This window comes from Lampetra fluviatilis, chromosome 68 (assembly GCF_964198595.1).
Source record: "Lampetra fluviatilis chromosome 68, kcLamFluv1.1, whole genome shotgun sequence".
Taxonomy (NCBI): Eukaryota; Metazoa; Chordata; class Hyperoartia; order Petromyzontiformes; family Petromyzontidae; genus Lampetra; species Lampetra fluviatilis.
Genome location: NC_136342.1, coordinates 3706609 through 3733674, shown reverse-complemented (window position 1 = coordinate 3733674; position 27066 = coordinate 3706609). Strand labels below are relative to the sequence as shown.

Here is a 27066-nt window from a genome sequence, read left to right as displayed (position 1 = left end):
TCTCAAGCCAGAGGACGAGAGGACTCTAGCCGCCACGCATATAAAGGATTTATAGTGAAAAACTTTGTTTTTACGGGTTATACTTATTCTGGCAGAAGGTATTCCAACGGTTTTAAGGTAATTTTGGGGTGCCGATTCAAAATCTGGCATCAGTTTTTGTCTATCACATCAGGTTTTTGAGATATCAAATATTGCATTTAATAAAAACTGCAGAAGAAAGCTATTAAATAAATGTGGATATCTACATAACATGATATTATAAACACACTATCCTAAAAATTCAGCGCCATATTTTAACACTAAAGCAGTCACTGACTCGCAACAACTTGCAATCATAAGTGACAGAGTTAATTTCGGGTAAAATCAATGAAAATGGGGTATGCCAATAGCATACAAAATTAACCCGTAAAAACCAAGTTTTTCACTCTAAATCCTTTATATGCGTGGCATCGGTTTTATTTTATTATTCATTTCTGTTTTTCTTGAGTAAGAGTTTCATTTTTATCACGTTGGTATTTTTAATTAGATATGAAAAAATTTTTTCCTAAAAAGTGGAAAATTTTGGAAAATAATTTCACGAAAATTAATTGTCACGCACAACGAGTCTGTGTGCAAAATGTCAGCTCGATTGGATCACGGGAAGTGGGTTAAAAAAACGACCGAAAGATTTGCACGGTCGTAAGCGCGCAAGCAAGTGAACTTAATATAAAAGATTTAAAAATGAGATGTGATAAAGAGCAAATCTGAGATCAGATTTGGAATCAGCACCCTGAAAATTAGTCTAAAACAGCTGCAAAAGTCCCGGCCAGAAAAAAAATGATTTTTTTGTTGTTGACCAGTTTGTTATTGTAGTTAGGAGACTCATTTCTTTACGACTGGTTTTTTGTGTTAAGTTTTCCTCCCCCCCCCTCTCCCCGTGCCTCCGATGAGCACGGTTTGCTACATAGTACGGTGCGAAAGAAGTTCATCGGACATACAAAAGGGGCCGTCCATAAATGACGTCACGCGATTTTGGACGATTTTTTAACCCCCCCCCCCTCAAATATGACGTCACAAAGCTCCCCCCCCACCCCCCCAAAAAAATATAAAACATGCTTCAAATCGCTTTAAAATATTGCCATCGTAGTGCGTATTTAATGTGGCGTTGCACTCTGATGTAGGAGAAAACATTTATTAAAAAGTCTATTTAATTAAGTAGAACGTGTTGTCTATATTTATTTAAAGTTTCGCATTTTGATGTGAGGTCACGTTTATCAAACTCCCCCCCCCCACCTCGATTTAAAGCTTTCGTGACTGCAGGGATTCATCTTCTTGGTTCTTTCGGTAAAGTCATCACGTAGAATGGAAATAATAAATTAATAAAAATAAAACATAAAATAACATTATAAAACATTTTATTGTGTTTAATTTTTTTTTTATTTCCATTCTACGTGACTTTACCGAAAGAACCAACAAGACCCCCCCCCCCCCGTCACACATCGTCACAAATGTCTGACCCCCCCCCACCCCCCAGGTGCGTGACGTCATTTATTGACGGCCCCAAAAAGACAAAGTTCCCCCCCGCCGCGTATAGCTTTAACAGGCTGTTGAGCAAAGTGCTGTTAGCGAGCGCCTATGAAAGGCCGGCAAAGTGGCACAAGAGGGGGTGGGTGGGTCAACACGACACCCGCAGGGCCGCCTTTGTCTCCCCAGTACTCAGTTGAGGCTGAGTCGACCTAGGGGAGGCCCAGGACCGGTGAAGATGATCGTCACCGGCGTTGGCCGTGAGCGGGAATCGAACCACTATCACCACCGCTCCCCACAGACACACACAGACAAAGATCCCCCGTGTAGCCTTAACAGACTGTAGGGGCAAGTGCTGTTAGCGAGTAGCACCTATGAAGGCCGGCACGGCACACGAGTTGGTGGGTGGCCAACACTATGCCCGGCCGCCTTTGTCTCCCCAGTGGCGATGTTTACTACACACCGCACCAGGTACTCATTTGAGGCTGAGTCGACCTAGGGGAGGCCCAGGACCGGTTCAGACAATCTTCACTGGCGTTGGCCGTGATTGGGAATCGAACTTGGGCCGCCGGGTTCGTAGCGTAGCGCTAAGCACTACACTACCACTCACATTCACAACAACAACCGCCATTCGCCACTAAGTGGCGGTGACGTCACCACGACGCTTGTGCCAGGCTAGGTGCACGTTGAGGTGACTGCCTCCAACTGCCCAGTAGCAGCGTCCTTCACGAGCCTCCTCCACAGAGGCCGATCTTGACACCGCTGGTACCGGTCATCGGCAAGTCCACTCAGCTCCACGTCCTACTGTACCACATCACTCCATCTCTTCTCTAGCCCGTGCCGCGCCCGTATAGCCCCCTCGATCCGGCCGAACAAAAGCTGTTTGGGCATGCGGTGGCTGGGCATGCGGGCTACATGACCCAGCCAACGCAGCCTTGCCTGCCGGAGGAGCTCACCGATGGGACTTTGTCCACATATACACACACATACACAAAGATCCCCCGTATAGCCTGAACAGACTGTTGGGGCAAGTGCTGTTAGCGAGCACCTATGAAGGCCGACATATATACACGCACACACATACATGCACACATCAAAGATCAAAGATCCCCCATATAGCCTGAACAGACTGTTGGGGCAAGTGCTGTTAGCGAGCACCTATGAAGGCCGGCATGGTACACGAGGGGGTGGGTGGCCAGCACCACGCCCGACCGCCTTTGTCTCCCCAGTGGCGATGTTTACACACCTCACCAGGTACTCATTTGAGGCTGAGTCGACCTAGGGGAGGCCCGGGACCGGTTCAGATAATCGTCACTGGTGTTGGCCGTGAGCGGGAATCGAACTCGTGTCGCCGGATCCGTAGCGCTAACCACTAACACCACCGCTCCCCACAGACACAGATCCCCATGCACACATACACGCACACATACACACACACACACAGACACACACACATACACACACACACATACACACACACACATACACACACATACACACACGCACACATACACCCATACACACACACACATACACACACACATACACGCACACATACACACATACACATACATACATACACACACACGCGCACACATACACACATACACATACATACACACACACACACACGCGCGCACACACACACACACACGTGCACGCGCACACACAACTGGCCAACCCCGGCAACTGAATGTCCCGCGGGGGGTGGGGGGGGGCGTGCGGATTGCCCACAATGACCGCCTCAACAAGACGATGTCCATGTGGGGCTGGGGGGGGGGGGGCACGGCGGTAGGGAGGCCCCCTGCATGGCGGGGCCCAGGGCAGACACGTGGCCACCGGCTCCCACGTGGTGCGGGGGTGGCGGCCGGGTGAGTGGAGGGACGGGGGGGGGAGCTGAGAGAGGTGAAGGTGCAGGGTGAGTGGCTAGGAGATGTCAACAACCTCGCCTGGTGTGCAGGAGGTCGTGGGTTGGATCCCGACCCTGAAGATTCCTGCTGCTGCTGTATATTTGGAGTTTGCGTGTCTCTCTCTCTCTCATCATCACCACGGTGGCTAGGAGATGTTAACTACCTCGCCTGGTGTACAGGAGGTCGTGGGTTCGATCCCGACCCTGACGCCTGCTGTGTATTTGGAGTTTGCGTGTCTTTCTCATCATCATCACTGTGGCTAGGAGATGTTGACGACCTCGCCTGGTATGGAGGAGGTCGTGGGTTCGATCCCGACCCTGACGATGCCTGCTGCTGCTGTGTATTTGGAGTTTGCGTGTCTCTCTCTATCTCATCATCATCACGGTGGCTAGGAGATGTCAACTACCTCGCCTGGTGTACAGGAGGTCATGGGTTCGATCCCCGACCCTGATGATGCCTGCTGCTGCTGTATATTTGGAGTTTGCGTGTGTCTCTCTCTCATCATCATCACGGTGGCTAGGAGATGTCAACTACCTCGCCTGGTCTACAGGAGGGTGAAGAGGGTGGGGCTGGGTGGGGAGGGGCTGGTGGGGCTGGGTGGTGGGTAGGAGGGGTGGGGCTGGGTGGGGAGGGGCTGGTCACCCCGTAGTGCCCTTATAAAACTCAACGTTTAACCTACTCACGCCGGCTTGTGCCCGCCCTCACAGTCGGCCCTATTTGCGGGAATACACCACGCCCTGGCCGTTGACCCTGGCCATTGACCGAGCAACCCAACGTGTTCCTACCAGCTCCCTCCGCAGGACAATGTGTTTACATGCGCCGAGGGTGTAAGGTAAGAGAGGGCACGCGGCTTGTATGTGGAGGGTGGAACGGAGGGTCGGTGTGCAGGGTGAGCGAGGTCACGTTGGTTTTGTGTCACCGGGTGAGAAGTCACGAGACCAGGAGTCGGCTCTTTGACCTGGGGCGTGAGTCCGCTGCCAGCCGTAGGGGATGATTGCCGCTGCGTGGTCTCGCCTAGGGGCACCCCTAGTGGCAGCTGTCTCCGTGCGTGAGTCTGCTGCCGGTAGTGGGGGGTGTGGAGCGTGGGGCGGGTGGAGCGCGTGGTGGGTGGAGCGTGGGGCGGGTGGAGCGTCGCGGGTGGAGCGTGGGGTGGGTGGAGCGTGGGGCGGGTGGAGCGTGGGGCGGGTGGAGCATGGCGGGTGGAGCGTCGCGGGTGGAGCGTAGGGCGGGTGGAGCGTGGGGCGGGTGGAGCGTCGCGGGTGGAGCGTGGGGCGGGTGGAGCGTGGGGTGGGTGGAGCGTGGGGTGGGTGGAGCGTGGGGCGGGTGGAGCGTGGGGTGGGTGGAGCGTGGGGCGGGTGGAGCGCGTGGTGGGTGGAGCGTGGGGTGGGTGGAGCGCGTGGCGGGTGGAGCGCGTGGCGGGTGGAGCGCGTAGCGGGTGTGTGAGCGACAGGGTCACATTCGGTTGAGCGTCTGGAAGATGCGTGAGATCTGCAGCATGACCGGCCCGGTCTCTGGGTCGTTCATCCACTGGGCGCTGTTCACCGGGTTCTCCAGCATGTCCTCGAAGGCTGCACTCACGGCACAACGCAAAGGCCAAACCCCGGGGTGAGCCCTTGCCACGGAACTCTCTTGGGGGGGGGGCAAGTGCTGCGAGCGAGCAGCAGCACCTATGAAGGCCGGCACAGCGGCACACGAGAGGGTGGCCAGCGCCACCCAACGCACCCAACGCACGCCCGGCCAGAAGATGCAGGGAGATGCAGGGAGATGCAGGGAGGTGCAGGGAGGTGCAGGGAGATGCAGGGAGGTGCAGGGAGGTGCAGGGAGATGCAGGGAGATGCAGGGAGGTGCAGGGAGGTGCAGAGAGATGCAGGGAGATGCAGGGAGATGCAGGGAGATGCAGGGAGGGTCAGGGAGATGCAGGGAGATGCAGGGAGGTGCAGGGAGATGCAGGGAGATGCAGGGAGATGCAGGGAGGTGCAGGGAGATGCAGGGAGGGTCAGGGAGATGCAGGGAGATGCAGGGAGGTGCAGGGAGATGCAGGGAGGGTCAGGGAGATGCAGGGAGATGCAGGGAGATGCAGGGAGGTGCAGGGAGATGCAGGGAGATGCAGGGAGATTCAGGGAGGTGCAGTGAGATGCAGGGAGATGCAGGGAGATGCAGGGAGGTGCGGGGAGGTGCGGGGAGATGCAGGGAGATGCAGGGAGATGCAGGGAGATGCAGGGAGGTGCAGGGAGGTGCAGGGAGATGCAGGGAGATGCAGGGAGGTGCAGGGAGATGCAGGGAGGTGCAGGGAGGTGCAGGGAGGTGCAGGGAGATGCAGGGAGATGCAGGGAGATGCAGGGAGGTGCAGGGAGGTGCAGGGAGGTGCAGGGAGGTGCAGGGAGATGCAGGGAGGTGCAGGGAGATGCAGGGAGGTGCAGGGAGATGCAGGGAGGTGCAGGGAGGTGCAGGAAGATGCAGGGAGGTGCAGGGAGGTGCAGGGAGGTGCAGGGAGATGCAGGGAGATGCAGGGAGATGCAGGGAGATGCAGGGAGGTGCAGGGAGATGCAGGGAGGTGCAGGGAGATGCAGGGAGATGCAGGGAGATGCAGGGAGGTGCAGGGAGATGCAGGGAGGTGCAGGGAGATGCAGGGAGATGCAGGGAGATGCAGGGAGATGCAGGGAGGTGCAGGGAGATGCAGGGAGGTGCAAGGAGATGCAGGGAGATGCAGGGAGATGCAGGGAGGTGCAGGGAGATGCAGGGAGATGCAGGGAGGTGCAGGGAGATGCAGGGAGATGCAGGGAGGTGCAGGGAGATGCAGGGAGATGCAGGGAGGTGCAGGGAGGTGCAGGGAGATGCAGGGAGATGCAGGGAGGTGCAGGGAGATGCAGGGAGATGCAGGAAGGTGCAGGGAGGTGCAGGGAGATGCAGGGAGGTGCAGGGAGATGCAGGGAGATGCAGGGAGATGCAGGGAGGTGCAGGGAGATGCAGGGAGATGCAGGGAGGTGCAGGGAGATGCAGGGAGGTGCAGGGAGATGCAGGGAGGTGCAGGGAGATGCAGGGAGATGCAGGGAGGTGCAGGGAGATGCAGGGAGGTGCAGGGAGATGCAGGGAGGTGCAGGGAGATGCAGGGAGATGCAGGGAGATGCAGGTAGGTGCAAGGAGATGCAGGGAGGTGCAGGGAGATGCAGGGAGGTGCAGGGAGATGCAGGGAGCTGCAGGGAGATGCAGGTAGGTGCAGGGAGATGCAGGGAGGTGCAGGGAGATGCAGGGAGATGCAGGGAGGTGCAAGGAGATGCAGGGAGGTGCAGGGAGGTGCAGGGAGATGCAGGGAGATGCAGGGAGGTACAGGGAGGTGCAGGGAGATGCAGGGAGGTGCAGGGAGATGTAGGGAGATGCAGGGAGATGCAGGGAGGTGCAGGGAGGTGCAGGGAGGTGCAGGGAGATGCAGGGAGATGCAGGGAGATGTAGGGAGATGCAGGGAGATGCAGGAAGGTGCAGGGAGATGCAGGGATATGCAGGGAGATGCAGGGAGGTGCAGGGAGATGCAGGGAGGTGCAGGGAGATGCAGGGAGGTGCAGGAAGATGCAGGGAGATGCAGGGAGGTGCAGGGAGATGCAGGGAGGTGCAGGGAGATGCAGGGAGGTGCAGGGAGATGCAGGGAGGTGCAGGGAGGTGCAGGGAGGTGCAGGGAGATGCAGGGAGATGCAGGGAGGTGCAGGGAGATGCAGGGAGATGCAGGGAGGTGCAGGGAGATGCAGGGAGATGCAGGGAGATGCAGGGAGGTGCAGGGAGGTGCAGGGAGGTGCAGGGAGATGCAGGGAGGTGCAGGGAGATGCAGGGAGGTGCAGGGAGATGCAGGGAGATGCAGGGAGATGCAGGGAGGGAGATGCAGGGAGGTGCAGGGAGATGCAGGGAGATGCAGGGAGATGCAGGGAGATGCAGGGAGATGCAGGGAGGGAGATGCAGGGAGATGCAGGGAGATGCAGGGATATGCAGGGAGATGCAGGGAGATGCAGGGAGGTGCAGGGAGATGCAGGGAGATGCAGGGAGATGCAGGGAGATGCAGGGAGGTGCAGGGAGATGCAGGGAGGGAGATGCAGGGAGATGCAGGGAGATGCAGGGAGATGCAGGGAGGGAGATGCAGGGAGATGCAGGGAGGTGCAGGGAGATGCAGGGAGGTGCAGGGAGATGCAGGGAGGTGCAGGGAGATGCAGGGAGGGAGATGCAGGGAGGTGCAGGGAGGTGCAGGGAGGTGCAGGGAGATGCAGGGAGGTGCAGGGAGATGCAGGGAGATGCAGGGAGATGCAGGGAGATGCAGGGAGGTGCAGGGAGGTGCAGGGAGATGCAGGAAGATGCAGGGAGATGCAGGGAGATGCAGGGAGGTGCAGGGAGGTGCAGGGAGATGCAGGGAGATGCAGGGAGGTGCAGGGAGATGCAGGGAGATGCAGGGAGATGCAGGGAGGTGCAGGGAGGTGCAGGGAGATGCAGGGAGGTGCAGGGAGATGCAGGGAGATGCAGGGAGATGCAGGGAGGTGCAGGGAGATGCAGGGAGATGCAGGGAGGTGCAGGGAGATGCAGGGAGGTGCAGAGAGATGCAGGGAGGTGCAGGGAGATGCAGGGAGATGCAGGGAGGTGCAGGGAGGTGCAGGGAGATGCAGGGAGGTGCAGGGAGATGCAGGGAGGTGCAGGGAGATGCAGGGAGATGCAGGAAGATGCAGGTAGGTGCAAGGAGATGCAGGGAGGTGCAGGGAGATGCAGGGAGGTGCAGGGAGATGCAGGGAGATGCAGGGAGATGCAGGTAGGTGCAGGGAGATGCAGGGAGGTGCAGGGAGATGCAGGGAGATGCAGGGAGGTGCAAGGAGATGCAGGGAGGTGCAGGGAGATGCAGGGAGATGCAGGGAGGTACAGGGAGGTGCAGGGAGATGCAGGGAGGTGCAGGGAGATGTAGGGAGATGCAGGGAGATGCAGGGAGGTGCAGGGAGGTGCAGGGAGGTGCAGGGAGATGCAGGGAGATGTAGGGAGATGCAGGGAGATGCAGGAAGGTGCAGGGAGATGCAGGGAGATGCAGGGAGATGCAGGGAGGTGCAGGGAGATGCAGGGAGGGAGATGCAGGGAGATGCAGGGAGATGCAGGGAGATGCAGGGAGGGAGATGCAGGGAGATGCAGGGAGATGCAGGGAGATGCAGGGAGGTGCAGGGAGATGCAGGGAGATGCAGGGAGATGCAGGGAGGTGCAGGGAGATGCAGGGAGATGCAGGGAGATGCAGGGAGGTGCAGGGAGATGCAGGGAGATGCAGGGAGATGCAGGGAGGGAGATGCAGGGAGATGCAGGGATATGCAGGGAGATGCAGGGAGGTGCAGGGAGATGCAGGGAGATGCAGGGAGATGCAGGGAGGTGCAGGGAGATGCAGGGAGGGAGATGCAGGGAGATGCAGGGAGATGCAGGGAGATGCAGGGAGGGAGATGCAGGGAGATGCAGGGAGGTGCAGGGAGATGCAGGGAGGTGCAGGGAGATGCAGGGAGGTGCAGGGAGATGCAGGGAGGGAGATGCAGGGAGGTGCAGGGAGGTGCAGGGAGATGCAGGGAGGTGCAGGGAGATGCAGGGAGATGCAGGGAGATGCAGGGAGATGCAGGGAGGTGCAGGGAGGTGCAGGGAGATGCAGGAAGATGCAGGGAGATGCAGGGAGATGCAGGGAGGTGCAGGGAGGTGCAGGGAGGTGCAGGGATATGCAGGGAGATGCAGGGAGGTGCAGGGAGGTGCAGGGAGGTGCAGGGAGGGAGATGCAGGGAGGTGCAGGGAGGTGCAGGGAGATGCAGGGAGATGCAGGGAGGGAGATGCAGGGAGATGCAGGGAGGTGCAGGGAGATGCAGGGAGGTGCAGGGAGATGCATGGAGGTGCAGGGAGATGCAGGGAGGTGCATGGAGGTGCAGGGAGATGCAGGGAGGTGCAGGGAGATGCAGGGAGATGCAGGGAGGGAGATGCAGGGAGATGCAGGGAGATGCAGGGAGGGAGATGCAGGGAGGTCCAGGGAGGTGCAGGGAGATGCAGGGAGGTGCAGGGAGATGCAGGGAGATGCAGGGAGGTGCAGGGAGATGCAGGGAGGTGCAGGGAGATGCAGGGAGATGCAGGGAGGTGCAGGGAGATGCAGGGAGATGCAGGGAGGTGCAGGGAGGTGCAGGGAGATGCAGGGAGATGCAGGGAGATGCAGGGAGATGCAGGGAGATGCAGGGAGGTGCAGGGAGGTGCAGGGAGATGCAGGGAGATGCAGGGAGGTGCAGGGAGGTGCAGGGAGGTGCAGGGAGATGCAGGGAGGTGCAGAGAGATGCAGGGAGATGCAGGGAGATGCAGGGAGGTGCAGGGAGATGCAGGGAGGTGCAGGGAGGTGCAGGGAGATGCAGGGAGATGCAGGGAGATGCAGGGAGATGCAGGTAGGTGCAGGGAGGTGCAGGGAGGTGCAGGGAGATGCAGGCAGGGAGGTGCAGGGAGATGCAGGGAGATGCAGGGAGATGCAGGGAGATGCAGGGAGGTGCGGGGAGGTGCGGGGAGATGCAGGGAGATGCAGGGAGATGCAGGGAGATGCAGGGAGGTGCAGGGAGGTGCAGGGAGATGCAGGGAGATGCAGGGAGGTGCAGGGAGGTGCAGGGAGATGCAGGAAGATGCAGGGAGATGCAGGGAGATGCAGGGAGGTGCAGGGAGGTGCAGGGAGGTGCAGGGAGGTGCAGGGAGGTGCAGGGAGGTAGGTGCAGGGAGGTGCAGTGTCCGTACCGAGCAGGATCTTGGGCCTGGTGAGTCCCAGCTGCACCACGGGGTTCTCCAGGATGGCGTGCAGCAGCGGGCTGCCGGGGGACAGGCCTCCCTCGCCGCCCTCGGAGGCAGCGCCAGCGCGCTCCCCCAGCAGCCACTCGCACTGCGCACACACACACAGTGTACAGCACACACACTCACGTACACAGCGTGCAGCACACACACACACACACAGCGCACACACGCACACACAGCGCACGCACAGCACTCACACACACACAGCACGCACACAGAGTGTGCAGCACACACACACAATGTGCAGCACACACACACAGTGTGCAGCACACACACAAACACAGGGTGCAGCACATACACACACGCAGCACACACACAGTGTGCAGCACACACACAAACACAGTGTGCAGCACACACACACACACAGCGCATACACAGCACATACACACACACACAGCACACGCACACAGCACACAGCACGCACACACAGTGTGCAACACACACACACAGCGCATACACAGCACACACACACACAGTGTGCAGCACACACACACAGTGTGCAGCACACACACACACGCACACACAGTGTGCAGCACACACACACACACAGCGCATACACAGCACATACACACACAGTGTGCAGCACACATACACAACACGCACACACAAACACGCACACACACAGCGCTCAGCACACACAGTGTGCAGCACACACACGCACACAGCATGCACACACACACAGCACGCACACACACACAGCACAGTCAACCAGGCAGCCACTCACACAACACACACACACCGCACACACACACACACAGTGTGCAGCACACACACGCACACACACACACACAGCACACACACACACAGCACGCACAGCACTCACACACACAGCACACACGCACAATGAACCAGGCAGCCACTCACACAACGCACACACACACAGCATACACACAGCACACGCAGCACACACGCACAGCACACACGCACAGCACACACACACGCACAGCACACGTACAGCACACACAGCAAAGTGTATATGAGGCAGCCACTCGCACTCAGCACGCACACACAGCACACAGTACACACACGTACACAGCACACACACACACATGCAAACAGCGCACACACACACAGCACACACAGCACACACAGCGCGTACACACACACCACGCACACAGCACATACATAGCACACACACAGCACACACGGCACACACACACACACCCAGCATACACCACACAGCAAACAACACACACAGCACACACACACCACACAAACACACAACACACAAAAACAGACACACCACACAAACACACAAACACACACCACACATCAAACACGCGCAGAACACAAACACGCAGAACCACACACCCCCCCCCCCCACCACACCCCACAGACACAACAAAGACACACACACACACACCCCACAGACAGACACACACCCTACAGACACACACACACCCCACAAACAGACACACACACACCCCACAGACACACACCCCACACATACCACGCACACACCCCACACAGACAGACACACACCCCACAGACACACACACACCCCACAAACACACACACACCCCACAGACAGACACACACACACACCCCACAGACAGACACACCCCACACACACCACGCACACACCCCACACACACAGCACACACACCCCACAGACAGACACACACCACACACCACACCCCACAGACACACACACCACACCCCACAGACACACACACCCCACACACACCACGCACACATCACACACCACACACCACACACACCACACACCACGCACACACCACACACACACCCCACACAGCACACACCCCACACACACACACCCCACACACACACACCACACAGCAGCACTCACAGCGGCCTCCTGGTTGTTGCCGTTGACTCGCAGCGCCTCCACGATGTCCTTCTCCTCGAAGCCCATCTCCAGCAGCGCCGCCAGCGCCTGCCCCGCACAGCCCAGAGCTCGCAAACGCGTTTTCATTCCTTACCCTACCCTACCCGTACCCTACCCGTACCCTACCCTACCCGTACCCTACCCGTACCCTATCCTACCCGTACCCTACCCGTACCCTACCCGTACCCTACCCGTACCCTATCCTACCCGTACCCGTACCCTACCCGTACCCTACCCGTACCCTACCCGTACCCTATCCTACCCGTACCCGTACCCTACCCGTACCCTACCCGTACCCTACCCGTACCCATACCCTACCCGTACCCTACCCTACCCGTACCCGTACCCTACCCGTACCCTACCCTACCCGTACCCTACCCGTACCCTACCCGTACCCTACCCGTACCCTACCCTACCCGTACCCTACCCGTACCCTACCCTACCCGTACCCTACTCTACCCGTACCCTACTCGTACCCTACCCGTACCCTACCCTACCCGTACCCTACCCTACCCGTACCCTACCCTACCCGTACCCGTACCCTACCCGTACCCTACCCGTACCCGTACGCTACCCGTACCTTACCCGTACCCTACCCGTACCCTACCCGTACCCTACCCGTACCCTATCCGTACCCTACCCGTACCCTACCCGTACCCGGCCGCACCAGGGTCGCAAACAGGTACCAGTACCCGGCCGAGTACGGGTAGCCGTACGCTACCCGTACCCTACCCGTACCCTACCCTACCCGTACCCTACCCGTACCCTACCCGTACCCTACCCGTACCCTACCCGTACCCTACCCGTACCCTACCCGTACCCGGCCGCACCAGGGTCGCAAACAGGTACCCGTACCCGGCCGAGTACGGGTAGCCGTACGCTACCCGTACCCTACCCGTACCCTACCCGTACCCTACCCGTACCCTACCCGTACCCTACCCGTACCCTACCCGTACCCGGCCGCACCAGGGTCGCAAACGGCTACCCGTACCCGGCCGGGTACGGGTCGCCGGGCATCGGGTAGGGTACGGGTATCGGGTACCCGGTTGCGACCTCTGGCACAGCCACAACCAGCAGCGCCCCCGTCAGCAACGCCCACCCACCCTGCGAGCGTCGCTACGAGATGCTGACTACCTCGCCTGGTCTACAGGAGGTCGTGGGTTCGATCCCGACCCTGATGATGCCTGCTGCTGCTGTATATGTGGAGTCTGCGTGTCTCTCTCTCATCATCATCACGGTGGCTAGGAGATGTTGACTACCTCGCCTGGTATGCAGGAGGTCGTGGGTTCGATCCCGACTCTGATGCCTACTCATGTATATTTGGAGTCTGTGTGTCTCTCTCATCATCATCAGTGGCTAGATGTTGACTACCTCTCCTGGTCTACAGGAGGTCGCGGATTCGATCCCGACCCTGACGATGCCTGCTGCTGTAGATTTGGAGTCTGCGTGTCTCTCTCATCATCATCATCATCACGGTGGCTAGGAGATGTCGACTACCTCGCCTGGTCTACAGGCGGTCGTGGGTTCCGATCCCAGTGGCGGCGGTTGATGCGGTTGCTCTGGTTGCAGCGGTTGCGGCTGTTGCTGTGGCAGCGGTAGTTGCGGTGGTTGCGGCTGTTGCTGTGGCAGCGGTGGTTGCGGTGGTTGCGGTGGTTGCGGTGGTTGCGGCTGTTGCTGTGGCAGCGGTAGTTGCGGTGGTTGCGGCTGTTGCTGTGGCAGCGGTGGTTGCGGTGGTTGCGGTGGTTGCGGTGGTTGCGGCTGTTGCTGTGGCAGCGGTAGTTGCGGTGGTTGCGGTGGTTGCGGTGGTTGCGGCTGTTGCTGTGGCAGCGGTAGTTGCGGTGGTTGCTGTGGCAGCGGTGGTTGCGGCGGTTGCGGTGGTTGCGGCTGTTGCTGTGGCAGCGGTGGTTGCGGTAGTTGCGGTGGTTGCGGCTGTTGCTGTGGCAGCGGTAGTTGCGGTGGTTGCGGTGGTTGCGGCTGTTGCTGTGGCAGCGGTGGTTGCGGTGGTTGCGGTGGTTGCGGCTGTTGCTGTGGCAGCGGTGGTTGCGGTAGTTGCGGTGGTTGCGGCTGTTGCTGTGGCAGCGGTAGTTGCGGTGGTTGCGGTGGTTGCGGCTGTTGCTGTGGCAGCGGTAGTTGCGGTGGTTGCGGTGGTTGCGGCTGTTGCTGTGGCAGCGGTGGTTGCGGTAGTTGCGGTGGTTGCGGCTGTTGCTGTGGCAGCGGTAGTTGCGGTGGTTGCGGTGGTTGCGGCTGTTGCTGTGGCAGCGGTGGTTGCGGTGGTTGCGGTGGTTGCGGCTGTTGCTGTGGCAGCGGTAGTTGCGGTGGTTGCGGTGGTTGCGGCTGTTGCTGTGGCAGCGGTGGTTGCGGTGGTTGCGGTGGTTGCGGCTGTTGCTGTGGCAGCGGTGGCAGCGGTGGTTGAGGAGGTTGCGGTGGTTGCATGCATGTTGAACTTCTTTCGCACTGCGCGTAGCCACCTAATCCGAGGTGTGAGTTGCGGTGGTTGCGGTGGTTGCGGTGGTTGCCACGGTTGCGGCAATTGCGGCAATCGCGCCGGGCTTGCACTCACCATCGGGTCCGGCCGGAACTCCCGCCGGCGCCGGATCCGGCGGAACACCTCCGTGAGGTCGTCCGGGGTCGCGACCTCTCCTTGGGCCCCGCCCCTGGGCGACCGAGGGGCCGCTGGGGTCACCGGGGGGGTCACCGGGGGGCGGGGCAACCACGAGGCCGTCGCCACCACTGGCCCCGTGATCGCCGGGGCGGAGGAGGTGGAGGTGGAGGAGGTGGAGGTGGTGGAGGAGGTGGAGGTGGTGGAGGAGGTGGTGGTGGTGGTGGAGGTGGTGGTGGCGGCCGTTGAGTCGTGCTCGTGCTCAATGAGCCACTCCATCGCGCGAGTCACCGACATGCTGGGGGGGGGGGTGGGCGGGGCAAGTGGGGGGTGTGGGTAGGTGAGGGTGAGTGAGGGTGGGTGAGGGTGGGTGTGGGTGAGTGACGGTAGGTGAGGGTGAGTGAGGGTGGGTGAGGGTGAGTGTGGGTGAGTGACAGTAGGTGAGGGTGGGTGAGGGTGGGTGAGGGTGAGTGAGGGTGGGTGAGGGTGGGTGTGGGTGAGTGACGGTAGGTGAGGGTGAGTGAGGGTGGGTGAGGGTGAGTGTGGGTGAGTGACAGTAGGTGAGGGTGGGTGAGGGTGGGTGAGGGTGAGTGAGGGTGGGTGAGGGTGGGTGTGGGTGAGTGACGGTAGGTGAGGGTGGGTGAGGGTGGGTGTGGGTGAGTGACGGTGGGTGAGGGTGAGTGAGGGTGGGTGAGGGTGGGTGTGGGTGAGTGACGGTAGGTGAGGGTGGGTGAGGGTGGGTGTGGGTGAGTGACGGTAGGTGAGGGTGGGTGAGGGTGGGTGTGGGTGGGTGTGGGTGAGTGACGGTAGGTGAGGGTGAGTGAGGGTGGGTGAGGGTGGGTGTGGGTGAGTGACGGTAGGTGAGGGTGAGTGAGGGTGGGTGAGGGTGGGTGTGGGTGAGTGACGGTAGGTGAGGGTGAGTGAGGGTGGGTGAGGGTGGGTGTGGGTGAGTGACGGTAGGTGAGGGTGGGTGAGGGTGGGTGTGGGTGAGTGACGGTGGGTGAGGGTGAGTGAGGGTGGGTGAGGGTGGGTGTGGGTGAGTGACGGTAGGTGAGGGTGGGTGAGAGTGGGTGAGGGTGAGTGAGGGTGGGTGAGGGTAGGTGAGGGTGGGTGAGGGTGAGTGAGGGTGGGTGAGGGTGGGTGTGGGTGAGTGACGGTAGGTGAGGGTGAGTGAGGGTGGGTGAGGGTGGGTGTGGGTGAGTGACGGTAGGTGAGGGTGAGTGAGGGTGGGTGAGGGTGAGTGTGGGTGAGTGACAGTAGGTGAGGGTGGGTGAGGGTGGGTGAGGGTGAGTGAGGGTGGGTGAGGGTGGGTGTGGGTGAGTGACGGTAGGTGAGGGTGGGTGAGGGTGGGTGTGGGTGAGTGACGGTGGGTGAGGGTGAGTGAGGGTGGGTGAGGGTGGGTGTGGGTGAGTGACGGTAGGTGAGGGTGGGTGAGGGTGGGTGTGGGTGAGTGACGGTAGGTGAGGGTGGGTGAGGGTGGGTGTGGGTGAGTGACGGTGGGTGAGGGTGAGTGAGGGTGGGTGAGGGTGGGTGTGGGTGAGTGACGGTAGGTGAGGGTGGGTGAGAGTGGGTGAGGGTGAGTGAGGGTGGGTGAGGGTGGGTGAGGGTGGGTGAGGGTGAGTGAGGGTGGGTGAGGGTGGGTGTGGGTGAGTGACGGTAGGTGAGGGTGAGTGAGGGTGGGTGAGGGTGGGTGTGGGTGAGTGACGGTAGGTGAGGGTGAGTGAGGGTGGGTGAGGGTGGGTGTGGGTGAGTGACGGTAGGTGAGGGTGAGTGAGGGTGGGTGAGGGTGAGTGTGGGTGAGTGACAGTAGGTGAGGGTGGGTGAGGGTGGGTGAGGGTGAGTGAGGGTGGGTGAGGGTGGGTGTGGGTGAGTGACGGTAGGTGAGGGTGGGTGAGGGTGGGTGTGGGTGAGTGACGGTGGGTGAGGGTGAGTGAGGGTGGGTGAGGGTGGGTGTGGGTGAGTGACGGTAGGTGAGGGTGGGTGAGGGTGGGTGTGGGTGAGTGACGGTAGGTGAGGGTGGGTGAGGGTGGGTGTGGGTGAGTGACGGTGGGAGAGGGTGAGTGAGGGTGGGTGAGGGTGGGTGTGGGTGAGTGACGGTAGGTGAGGGTGGGTGAGAGTGGGTGAGGGTGAGTGAGGGTGGGTGAGGGTGGGTGAGGGTGGGTGAGGGTGAGTGAGGGTGGGTGAGGGTGGGTGTGGGTGAGTGACGGTAGGTGAGGGTGAGTGAGGGTGGGTGAGGGTGGGTGTGGGTGAGTGACGGTAGGTGAGGGTGGGTGAGAGTGGGTGAGGGTGAGTGAGGGTGGGTGAGGGTGGGTGAGGGTGGGTGAGGGTGGGTGAGGGTGAGTGAGGGTGGGTGAGGGTGGGTGTGGGTGAGTGACGGTAGGTGAGGGTGAGTGAGGGTGAGTGAGGGTGGGTGAGGGTGGGTGAGTGACGGTAGGTGAGGGTGGGTGAGGGTGGGTGAGGGTGGGTGTGGGTGAGTGACGGTAGGTGAGGGTGGGTGAGGGTGGGTGAGGGTGGGTGTGGGTGAGTGACGGTAGGTGAGGGTGAGTGAGGGTGGGTGAGGGTGGGTGTGGGTGAGTGACGGTAGGGGTTTTATTTTTATTAATTTTAATTTCATTTTTTACCTACGTGACTTTACCGAAAGAACTAAGAGTAGGTGAGGGTGGTTGAGGTTGGGTGGGCGGGTGGGCGAGCGAGCGGGTGAGCGGGTGAGAGTGCAAATGAGCGAGCGAGCGAGCGGCTGACACGGTGAGTGACAAGAGTGAGTGAGGTGTGTGAGCGAGCAAGTGTAGGCTGAGCAGGGGTGAGGTTTGACCCGTGCGAGCGAGCGTGAGGAGTGTGAGCGAGCGTGAGGAGTGTGAGCGAGCGTGAGGAGTGTGAGCGAGTGCGAGCGTTTGAGTGTAGACCCACTTGTTGGCGAGTGAGTGTGAGCGAAAGTGAGCGAGTATGGGCGAGTGTGAGCAAGCGAGTGTGAGCGAGTGAGTGTGAGCGAGTGTGAGCGAAATTGAGCGAATATGGCCGAGTGTGAGCGAGTGAGTATGAGCGAGCGAGTGTGAGCGAGTGTGAGCGAGTGAGTTTGAGCGAGCGTTAGCGAGTGTGAGCGAGTGAGTGTGAGCGAGCGAGTGTGAGCGAGTGAGTGTGAGCAAGTGTGTGTGAGTGAGCCTGAGTGAGTGTGAGCGTGAGTGTGAGCGTGAGTGTGAGCGAGTGTGAGCAAGTGTGAGAGAGGGAGTGTGAGCGTGAGTGTGAGCGAGAGAGTGTGAGCGAACATTAGCGAGTGTGAGCGAGTGAGTGTGAGCGAGCGAGTGTGAGCGAGCGAGTGTGAGCGAGTGTGAGCGTGTGAGTGAGTGTGAGCGAGCGTGCGAGCGAGTGTGAGCGAGTGAGTGTGAGCGAGTGTGAGTGAGCGAGTGTGAGCGAGTGTGAGCGTGAGCAATTGTGAGCGAGTGTGAGTGAGTATGAGCGTGAGCGAGTGTGAGCGTGAGTGTGAGCGAGTGTGAGCGAGCGAGTGTGCACCCACTCGTTGGAGTGCAGCGCCACGCTGGCGCGGCTCTCTGAGAAGCCCATCTCCAGCAGCTGCGTCAGCGCCCCCTCCACCTCGAGTGTGAGTGAGCGTGTGTGAGCGAGTGTGAGCGAGTGTGAGCGAGTGTGAGCGAGTGTGAGTGAGCGAGTGTGAGCGAGTGAGCGAGTGTGCACCCACTCGTTGGAGTGCAGCGCCACGCTGGCGCGGCTCTCTGAGAAGCCCATCTCCAGCAGCTGCGTCAGCGCCTCCTCCACCTCGAGTGTGAGCGAGTGTGAGAGCGAGTGTGAGCGAGTGTGAGTGAGCGAGTGTGAGCGAGTGTGAGCCAGCGAGTGTGCACCCACTCGTTGGAGTGCAGCGCCACGCTGGCGCGGCTCTCTGAGAAGCCCATCTCCAGCAGCTGCGTCAGCGCCCCCTCCACCTCAGGTGGCCGCTCAGCCTCCACGTCGTCATCCAGCATGGCTGCTCACGCAAAGACAAAGACAAAGGTCCCCCGTGTAGCCTTCAACAGACTGTCGGGGCAAGTGCTGTTAGCACTACACACACAGACAAAGACAAAGATCCCCCGTGTAGCCTTCAACAGACTGTCGGGGCAAGTGCTGTAAGCACTACACACACAGACAAAGACAAAGGTCCCCCGTGTAGCTTTCAACAGACTGTCGGGGCAAGTGCTGTAAGCACTACACACACAGACAAAGACAAAGGTCCCCCCGTGTAGCTTTCAACAGACTGTAGGGGCAAGTGCTGTTAGCACTACACACACAGACAAAGATCCCCCGTGTAGCTTTCAACAGACTGTCGGGGCAAGTGCTGTAAGCACTACACACACAGACAAAGACAAAGGTCCCCCCGTGTAGCTTTCAACAGACTGTAGGGGCAAGTGCTGTTAGCACTACACACACAGACAAAGATCCCCCGTGTAGCTTTCAACAGACTGTCGGGGCAAGTGCTGTAAGCACTACACACACAGACAAAGACAAAGGTCCCCCGTGTAGCCTTCAACAGACTGTCGGGGCAAGTGCTGTAAGCACTACACACACAGACAAAGACAAAGATCCCCCCGTGTAGCTTTCAACAGACTGTCGGGGCAAGTGCTGTTAGCACTACACACACAGACAAAGACAAAAATCCCCCCGTGTAGCTTTCAACAGACTGTAGGGGCAAGTGCTGTTAGCACTACACACACAGACAAAGATCCCCCGTGTAGCCTTCAATAGACTGTCGGGGCAAGTGCTGTTGGCGAGTAGCAGCACCTATGAAGGCCGGAACGGCACACGTAGGGATGGGTGGCCAGTTTTTAGCGACTGAGTGGCGAGTGAGTGGCGAGTGAGTGGCGAGTGAGTGGCGAGTGTTAGTGAGTGGCGAGCGAGTGATTTGCGAGTGGCGGTGTTAGCGAGTGAGTGGCGAGTGAGTGGCGAGTATTAGTGAGTGGCGAGCGAGTGATTTGCGAGTGGCGGTGTTAGCGAGTGAGTGGCGGTGTTAGCGAGTGAGTGGCTAGTGCTGGCAAGTGGTGGGCGAGCGAGCGAGCGAGCGAGCAAATCAGCGAGCGGGCGGGCGAGCGGGTGAGCGGGCGGCAATCGGGCGAGCGGGTGAGCGAGCGAGCGGGCGAGTGAGCGGGCGAGTGAGCGGGTGAGCGAGCGCCGCACCGTTGGCGGTGCGGAACAAGTCGACCGCTTCGGGGTTCAGAGCGAGCAGCTTCTGTGCGACGTCGATGAGCGACACCAGGATCTTGCGCAGGTCCGTGTGGAACTGTGATGCCAGCACGCACACAAACAGAAACAGACAAAGATCCCCCGTGTAGCCTTAACAGGCTGTCGAGGCAAGTGCTGTGAGCGAGTAGCAGCACGTATGCAGGTCGGTGCTGTGACGCACGAAGGGGTGGGTGGCCAGCACCACGCCCGACCGCCTTTGTCTCCCCAGTGGCGATGTTTACACACCGCACCAGGTAACTCATTTGAGGCCGAGTCGACCTAGGGGAGGCCCAGGACCGGTTCAGATAATCGTCACCGGTGTTGGCCGTGAGCGGGAATCGAACCCGGGTCCACTCAGCTCCACGTCCTACTGTACCACATCACTCCATCTCTTCTCTAGCCCGTGCCGCGCCCGTTTAGCCCCCTCGATCCGGCGGAACAAAAGCTGCTTAGGCATGCGGTGGCTGGGCATGCGGGCTACATGACCCAGCCAACGCAGCCTTGCCTGCCGGAGGAGCTCACCGATGGGACTTTGCCCAGATCTTTCAAGGATTTGTGAGCTCCTCACACAATCCAGCCTGCAGGTTAAACCCAGGATGGATCGTAGGCAGGCCAGCCTAAATGTTTCCTCCATAAACACACGAGCACACACACACACACACAGGCACGCACGCCAGCGGACACGCACGGACAACAACAACAACAGGAGGAGGAGGAGGAGCAGGCGGCCACTTCTCACGTCACGGATGTTGGGGGGGGCGGTGGTGGTGCGCGACGCATTCCTCGCCCGCACGCCCGCCGTCGCCTGGACGATGGCATCACGGTCCGGGGCCTTCTGCTCCGCCTTCCGCTACACGCACACACGCACGCACGCACACGCACACGTCGTACACACACACGCACGCACACACGCACGCACGCACACACGCACACACACACGTCGTACACACACACACACGCACACACACACGCACGCACGCACACACGTCGTACACACACACGCACGCACACACGCACGCACGCACGCACACACGTCGTACACACACGCACGCACACACGCACGCACACACGCACGCACACACGTCGTACACACACACGCACGCACACACACACACACGCACGCACGCACACACGTCGTACACACACACACACACACACGCACGCACACACGCAAGCACGCACACACGTCGTACAAGCTTGTGTTGTGGTTATTGCAAATATGATGCCTTGTATAAAGGTTGTCAGTTTTTGTGCCAGTTGAAAGGGTAAAAACCTATCACTACGCAGACAAAGCTATCGCGCTTAACAGAGGTTTTTGGGTTAGATCGTGTAAATGTGTTAATGTGTCGTTAATACCCGCCACCACCCGGCACAGCCAACCAGGAAGGGTTGTCACGGAAACAGAACGTGGCCAATTCGTCACTGGTACAGCATTAGTGTGTAGTGTATAGTGTAGTATACTAGTATAGCACTAGTGTATAGTGTAGTGTATAGTAAAGTGTAGTGTATAGTGTAGTATACTAGTACAGCACTAGTGTGTAGTGTAGTGTATAGTGTAGTGTGCAGTATAGTGTATAGTAGTGTAGTGTATAGTGTGTAGTGTATAGTGTAGTGTATAGTGTAGTGTAGTGTATAGTATAGTGTGTAGTGTATAGTGTAGTATACTACTACAGCACCACCGGCACGTGTTGGGAGATCCAAACCACAACATTGACAAACTGAGCGCGACGTTTCGCGTGCGCCGAGCTCGCTGGTCCCGAGTGTGCAAAGCGGAGGAGGGGAGCAAACCTTCTCCTCGGACGCCACGTCGGTCATCTTGGGAAGCGGTGGCGGGGGGCGCCGACGAATCAGCAGCAGTACATCTGCGGAGACAAACGCAAAAAGGTTCCCGCCAACAACCCCCCAACGCGACAGCCGGTGCAGCCTTCACAAGGCGAGCGCTCCACCCTCGGCAAAGTCACGCGCGTAGGAACAAAAATAACAGATCGCATTTTCCCCGCCCACGTGGCTTTACCGAAGGAAAGAAAGAAAGAGCGTGGATTCCCCGCCGTCACGGAAGCTTCCAATCAAGACAAGCGCTGTTAGTAGGCGGTGGCGGCCGCGCCGGGTACATCATTTTGAGGCCGAGTCGACCTAGGGGAGGCCCAGGGCCGGTTCAGTTAAACGCCACCGGTGGTGTTGGCCGCGAGCGGGAACCGAAGTCGGGTTTCCGCCGGGTTCGTCGAGCGGCGCGCCAACAGCCGTGCACGCTGCTGCCCCGCGCGCTAAGACAAAGGTCCCCCGTGTAGCCTTAGCAGGCTGTCGGGGCAAGTGCAGTTAGCGAGTAGCAGCAGCAGCAGCAGCCGCCGCGCCATTGAAGGCCGGCACGGCGGCACACGAGGGGGGTGGGTGGCCGGCACCGCGCCCGGCCGCCTTTTGCTCCCCCAGCGGCGACGTTCACCACAAGCCCAGGACCGGGTCAGATCATCGCCGCTGGCTTCATCCCAGAGGTCGCAACCGGGTACCGAATACCCGTACCCTACCCGATACCCGGCTACCCGTACCCGGCTGGGTACCCGGCTGGGTACGGGTACCCGTTTGCGACCCTGGTGCGGCCGGGTACGGGTACGGGTAGGCCGTGAGTCACTGGTGAGTCACCGTTTGTCACTCATTTCCCAACGTCTTGTCTCTTCTCACAATTCAAGTTCCTAGAATCAACCCACCCGCGCCTGCAACACGGCTTCATCCCAGAGGTCGCAACCGGGTACCCGATACCCGTACCCTACCCGATACCCGGCTACCCGTACCCGGCCGGGTACGGGTAGCCGTTTGCGACCCTGGTGCGGCCGGGTACGGGTACGGGTAGACCGTGAGTCACTGGTGAGTCACCGTTTGTCACTCATTTCCCAACGTCTTGTCTCTTCTCACAATTCAAGTTCCTAGAATCAACCCACCCGCGCCTGCAACATGGCTTCATCCCAGAGGTCGCAACCGGGTACCCGATAATCGTACCCTACCCGATACCCGTACCCGGCCGGGTACGGGTAGCCGTTTGCGACCCTGGTGCGGCCGGGTACGGCTACGGGTAAGGAATCAAAACCCGTTTGCGACCTCTGCCTCTCACCCTGGTCCTGCAGTCCCTCCTGCGCGGCCGTGCGTGAGTCCGCCAGGCTCCGCACGCTGCCCACGTGCACCAGCTTGTAGTGGCTGGCGGCTTTAGGGTCTTCCGCCGCTCCTGGCACGCACTACGGAGGGAGCGGGGGGGGAGGCATGGCGAGGGGGGGTCACGGCAAACCGATATACAGTGATACCTCGGTTCACGAACTCCGCTTCGGTTCACGAACAACTCGGTTCACGAACAGAAAAGTTCATAAAAATATGCTCCGGTTCACGAACTCCGCTCCGGTTGCACGAACAGGAGCCGCGGCCATTTTAATGCTATTTCCAGGCTGTCACGTGGTCGTGACTTCCTGTAGGAAGATCGTGGAGAGAAGCAGAGACACAGAAAGAAGTACTGTGAGTACTGTGAGTACTGTCAAGACACTTTCAGTGACTTTTTGCTTTTTGGTGTGCTTTTTAGCACATACAGTACTGTACCACTGTACTGTACTGTACAATACTGTACTTACTGTATTGTACAGTTCACCCGTTTGAGTGCTTACTGAAGTCATCTCAAGCAAGGTTAGTGTTCTCTCTTTATACATTACTATACTGTACAGTACTAATGTGTATTGTAATTTGTTTCATATTTTTGTGATTCAAAAACCAAAAAAAAAGGTCAGAACGGATTAACCGGATTTACATTGAACCCTGTGGGAAAATGTGCCTCGGTTCACGACCAACTCGGTTCGCGACCAGAGTCAGTTCACGAATTAAGTTCGTGAACCGAGGTATCACTGTATATATTAGGCGAAGTAGCGAGTTAAACGTATAGTTTCGATTTAAAGCTTTCGTGACTGCAGGGATTCATCTTCTTGGTTCTTTCGGTAAAGTCACGTAGAATTTAAATAATTAAAATATAACAATAAAACATTCTATTATTAAACATGAACATTATTTTATTATGTTTCATTAAACAATGAAGGAACAGAGAGACAGCGAAAGATTAAGAATGTAGAGACGGAGGAAAATGTAAAACGTAGAGACGGTGAAAGATTGTGGTGAGTGAATAGGTGAGTGGGTGAGTGAATAGGTGAGTAGGTGAGTGAATAGATGAGTAGGTGAGTGGGTGAGTGAATAGATGAGTAGGTGAGTGAATAGCCGAGTGGGTGAGTGAATAGGTGAGTGGGTGAGTGACTAAGTGAGTTGGTGAGTGAATAGATGAGTAGGTGCGTGGGTGAGTGAATAGATGAGTAGGTGAGTGAATAGCCGAGTGGGTGAGTGAATAGGTGAGTGGGTGAGTGAATAGGTGAGTAGGTGAGTGAATAGATGAGTAGGTGAGTGGGTGAGTGAATAGATGAGTAGGTGAGTGAATAGCCGAGTGGGTGAGTGAATAGGTGAGTGGGTGAGTGACTAAGTGAGTTGGTGAGTGAATAGATGAGTAGGTGCGTGGGTGAGTGAATAGATGAGTAGGTGAGTGAATAGCCGAGTGGGTGAGTGAATAGGTGAGTGGGTGAGTGACTAAGTGAGTTGGTGAGTGAATAGATGAGTAGGTGAGTGGGTGAGTGAATAGATGAGTGGGTGGGTGAATTGTCGTGACCTGCCATGTGGTGAGTGGGTGGGTGAGTGACTAAGTGAGTGGGTGAGTGAATAGATGAGTGGGTGAGTGGGTGAGTGAATAGATGAGTGGATAGATGTGTGGGTGAGTGAATAGGTGAGTGACTAAGTGAGTGGGTGAGTGAATAGGTGAGTGGGTGAGTGACTAAGTGAGTGGGTGAGTGAATAGATGAGTAGGTGAGTGGGTGAATGAATAGGTGAGTGGGTGAGTTGTCGTGACTTGCACTGCACAATAGCGATGATTAGTGATGATCCAGCATTTTTTTTTTAATCCGGCACCCCCCCCCCCCCACCGAAGCCACCGGATAATCGATGCTTTGTAATTTATCCGAAGCGAAACCTGGCTACCGCAAACGAAGAATCGATCACCACCCCAATCACTCACCCGCTCGCTCACCACCCCCTCTCCGCCACACACAACGCCTCACCAACACCCGCCACTCGCCACGAAGTGAGGGTGATGTCACCACGGCGCCTGTGCCAGGCCAGGTGCACTTTTAGGCGATCTCTGACAAGAGGTCTCGGGACAGACCCAGCAGGTGCCATGGGTTGGCTGACTGAGATGACCGGTAGATGCACCACCAGCTGTACCCCCCTACTGTGCCAGGCTAGGTGCAGGAGGTCACGGGACAGACCCAGCAGGTGCCGTGGGTTGGCTGAGATGACCGGTAGATGCACCACCAGCTGTAACCCCCTACTGTGCCAGGCTAGGTGCAGGAGGTCACGGGACAGACCCAGCAGGTGCCATGGGTTGGCTGACTGAGATGACTGGTAGATGCACCACCAGCTGTACCCCCCTACTGTGCCAAGCTAGGTGCAGGTCACGGGGACAGACCCAGCAGGTGCCATGGGTTGGCTGACTGAGATGACTGGTAGATGCACCACCAGCTGTACCCCATAATGTGCCAGGCTAGGTGCAGGTCACGGGGCAGACCCAGCAGGTGCTACGGGTCAACTGACCAAGATGACCGAGATGACTGGCTGATGCACCACCTGTGCCCCCTACTGTGCCAACTTGCTGTGCTTTAGCCACCCGGCGCTCCGCTCGTTGTTGTGAGCGTCGCTCCTCTGCCCTCCGTTGTTGTTGGAGGGCGACTGCCTCCAACTGCCCAGTAGCGTCCTTCACGAGCCTCCTCCACTGAGGCCGATCTTGACACCGCTGGTACCAGTCATCGGCAAGTCCACTCAGCTAGCTCCACGTCCTCCTGTACCACATCACTCCATCTCTTCTCTAGCCCGTGCCGTGCCCGTTTATTCAACTCTCTATGCGGCCAAAATCCTCACCCCCACTCAACTCGCTCTCACCGCCTGAACCAAAAACCCTAACGTCAAACACCATCATATAGAAATGTGGCACAGCGATTTCCTGAGGTTTGCGTCAAGTAAACAAACACACGGCCAATGACTTGACTCGTTCAGCACACGAACAGGTGCGATGTTTGTGTGTGTGGGAAAGTAACGAATTGGCGGTGTCGGGTGGTGGCGGGTTTAACGACACATTTATATATTGACACCGGTGTAGTGCTGGACTAGTAACGAATTCATCTTCTTGGTTCTTTCGGTAAAATCACGTAGAAGGGAAATAATAAAATAATAAAAACAAAACATAATAAAATACAATTCTCACGACGTTTCGGCCACAACGCAAGCAGCAGGCCTCAGGTGAAGAACAGGTCTGTCGGGAAGACAGCGTCTGAATGAACACCACCAGGCTTGGAACGACTATTTAAGCTGGGTTGGAGGGGGAAGAGCGCCTTGACAAAGGAATTTACCTATCAAGTGGAATTTCTGCATTTCCCATACATATGCTAAATTCCTCTTGATATGCATGTGAGAATTATTTTATTATGTTATATATTTTTTATTGTATTATTTCCCTTCTACGTGACTTTACCGAAAGAACCAAGAAGATGAATCCCTGCTGCAGTCACGAAAGCTTTAAATCGAAATAGTAACGAATTGTCCACGTTCTGTTTAGGGTCGGGGGGGGGGTGTCTAGGGTGGGGGTCTCTGCCCGCCGACTCGAGGCATTTGCCGCGGGCCGCTCAGGCAAGGCCGCAGGATGCGCCGTCGGGCCTACCTGCGGCAGGGCGCGTTCTTTGAGCTCACGCAAAGGCGCCGCCTCGGCCGCCTCGCCCCGCCACTCGGCGCCGTCGGCCGCGAGCACGGTGAGGCGCAGGAGCAGCGCCTGGGCCGCGAAGATCTTCTCCTCTTCGACGAACATCGTGGTGATGGTGGTGATGGTGGTGATGATGGTGGTGGTGGTGGGTTGAGGGGGAGTTTGGCCGGGGGTGTCACGGGCGGGCGGGCGCTGTCGGCTTCAGCAGCAGCGGTGGCGGCAGGGACCTCCTTGACCACCTCTCTCTGTCTCTCTCTCTCTACCCCCAACCCCGACTCCAACCTCCTCGCGGCTCCCACCGTTCCCCTCTCTGGCCGAAGAAGCCTCGGGCACCGATCAGGCAAGACGCGGGTGGTGGGGATGGGGTGGGGTGGTGGGGGGAGAG

General features: G+C 58.5%; 1 protein-coding gene across 1 annotated transcript; it reads right to left on the bottom strand.

Annotated features, from left to right (window-relative positions):
• Positions 1 to 1076: 1076 nt before the first annotated feature.
• UBAC1 (UBA domain containing 1) lies at positions 1077 to 27066 on the bottom strand. The gene is made up of 10 exons (XM_078882924.1): positions 26643 to 27066; positions 22971 to 23091; positions 21656 to 21729; positions 20607 to 20717; positions 19823 to 19925; positions 18521 to 18638; positions 14627 to 14963; positions 12028 to 12114; positions 10161 to 10302; positions 1077 to 4981 (listed from the first exon to the last, which is right to left on the bottom strand). The coding sequence occupies exons 1-10, from the start codon at positions 26784 to 26786 to the stop codon at positions 4866 to 4868; spliced, it is 1353 nt and encodes a 450-aa protein (XP_078739050.1). The 5' UTR covers positions 26787 to 27066; the 3' UTR covers positions 1077 to 4865.

Bases quoted from the DNA above. Each gene is read 5' to 3' on its own strand.
- UBAC1 (XM_078882924.1), bottom strand. From the start codon at position 26,786: ATGTTCGTCGAAGAGGAGAAGATCTTCGCGGCCCAGGCGCTGCTCCTG. The intron at 23,092-26,642 runs GTAGGCCCGACG...CTCCCTCCGTAG, and splicing joins AAGAACGCGCCCTGCCGCAG to TGCGTGCCAGGAGCGGCGGA. The intron at 18,639-19,822 runs GTGCGGCGCTCG...TTGCGTGAGCAG, and splicing joins CTTGTTCCGCACCGCCAACG to CCATGCTGGATGACGACGTG.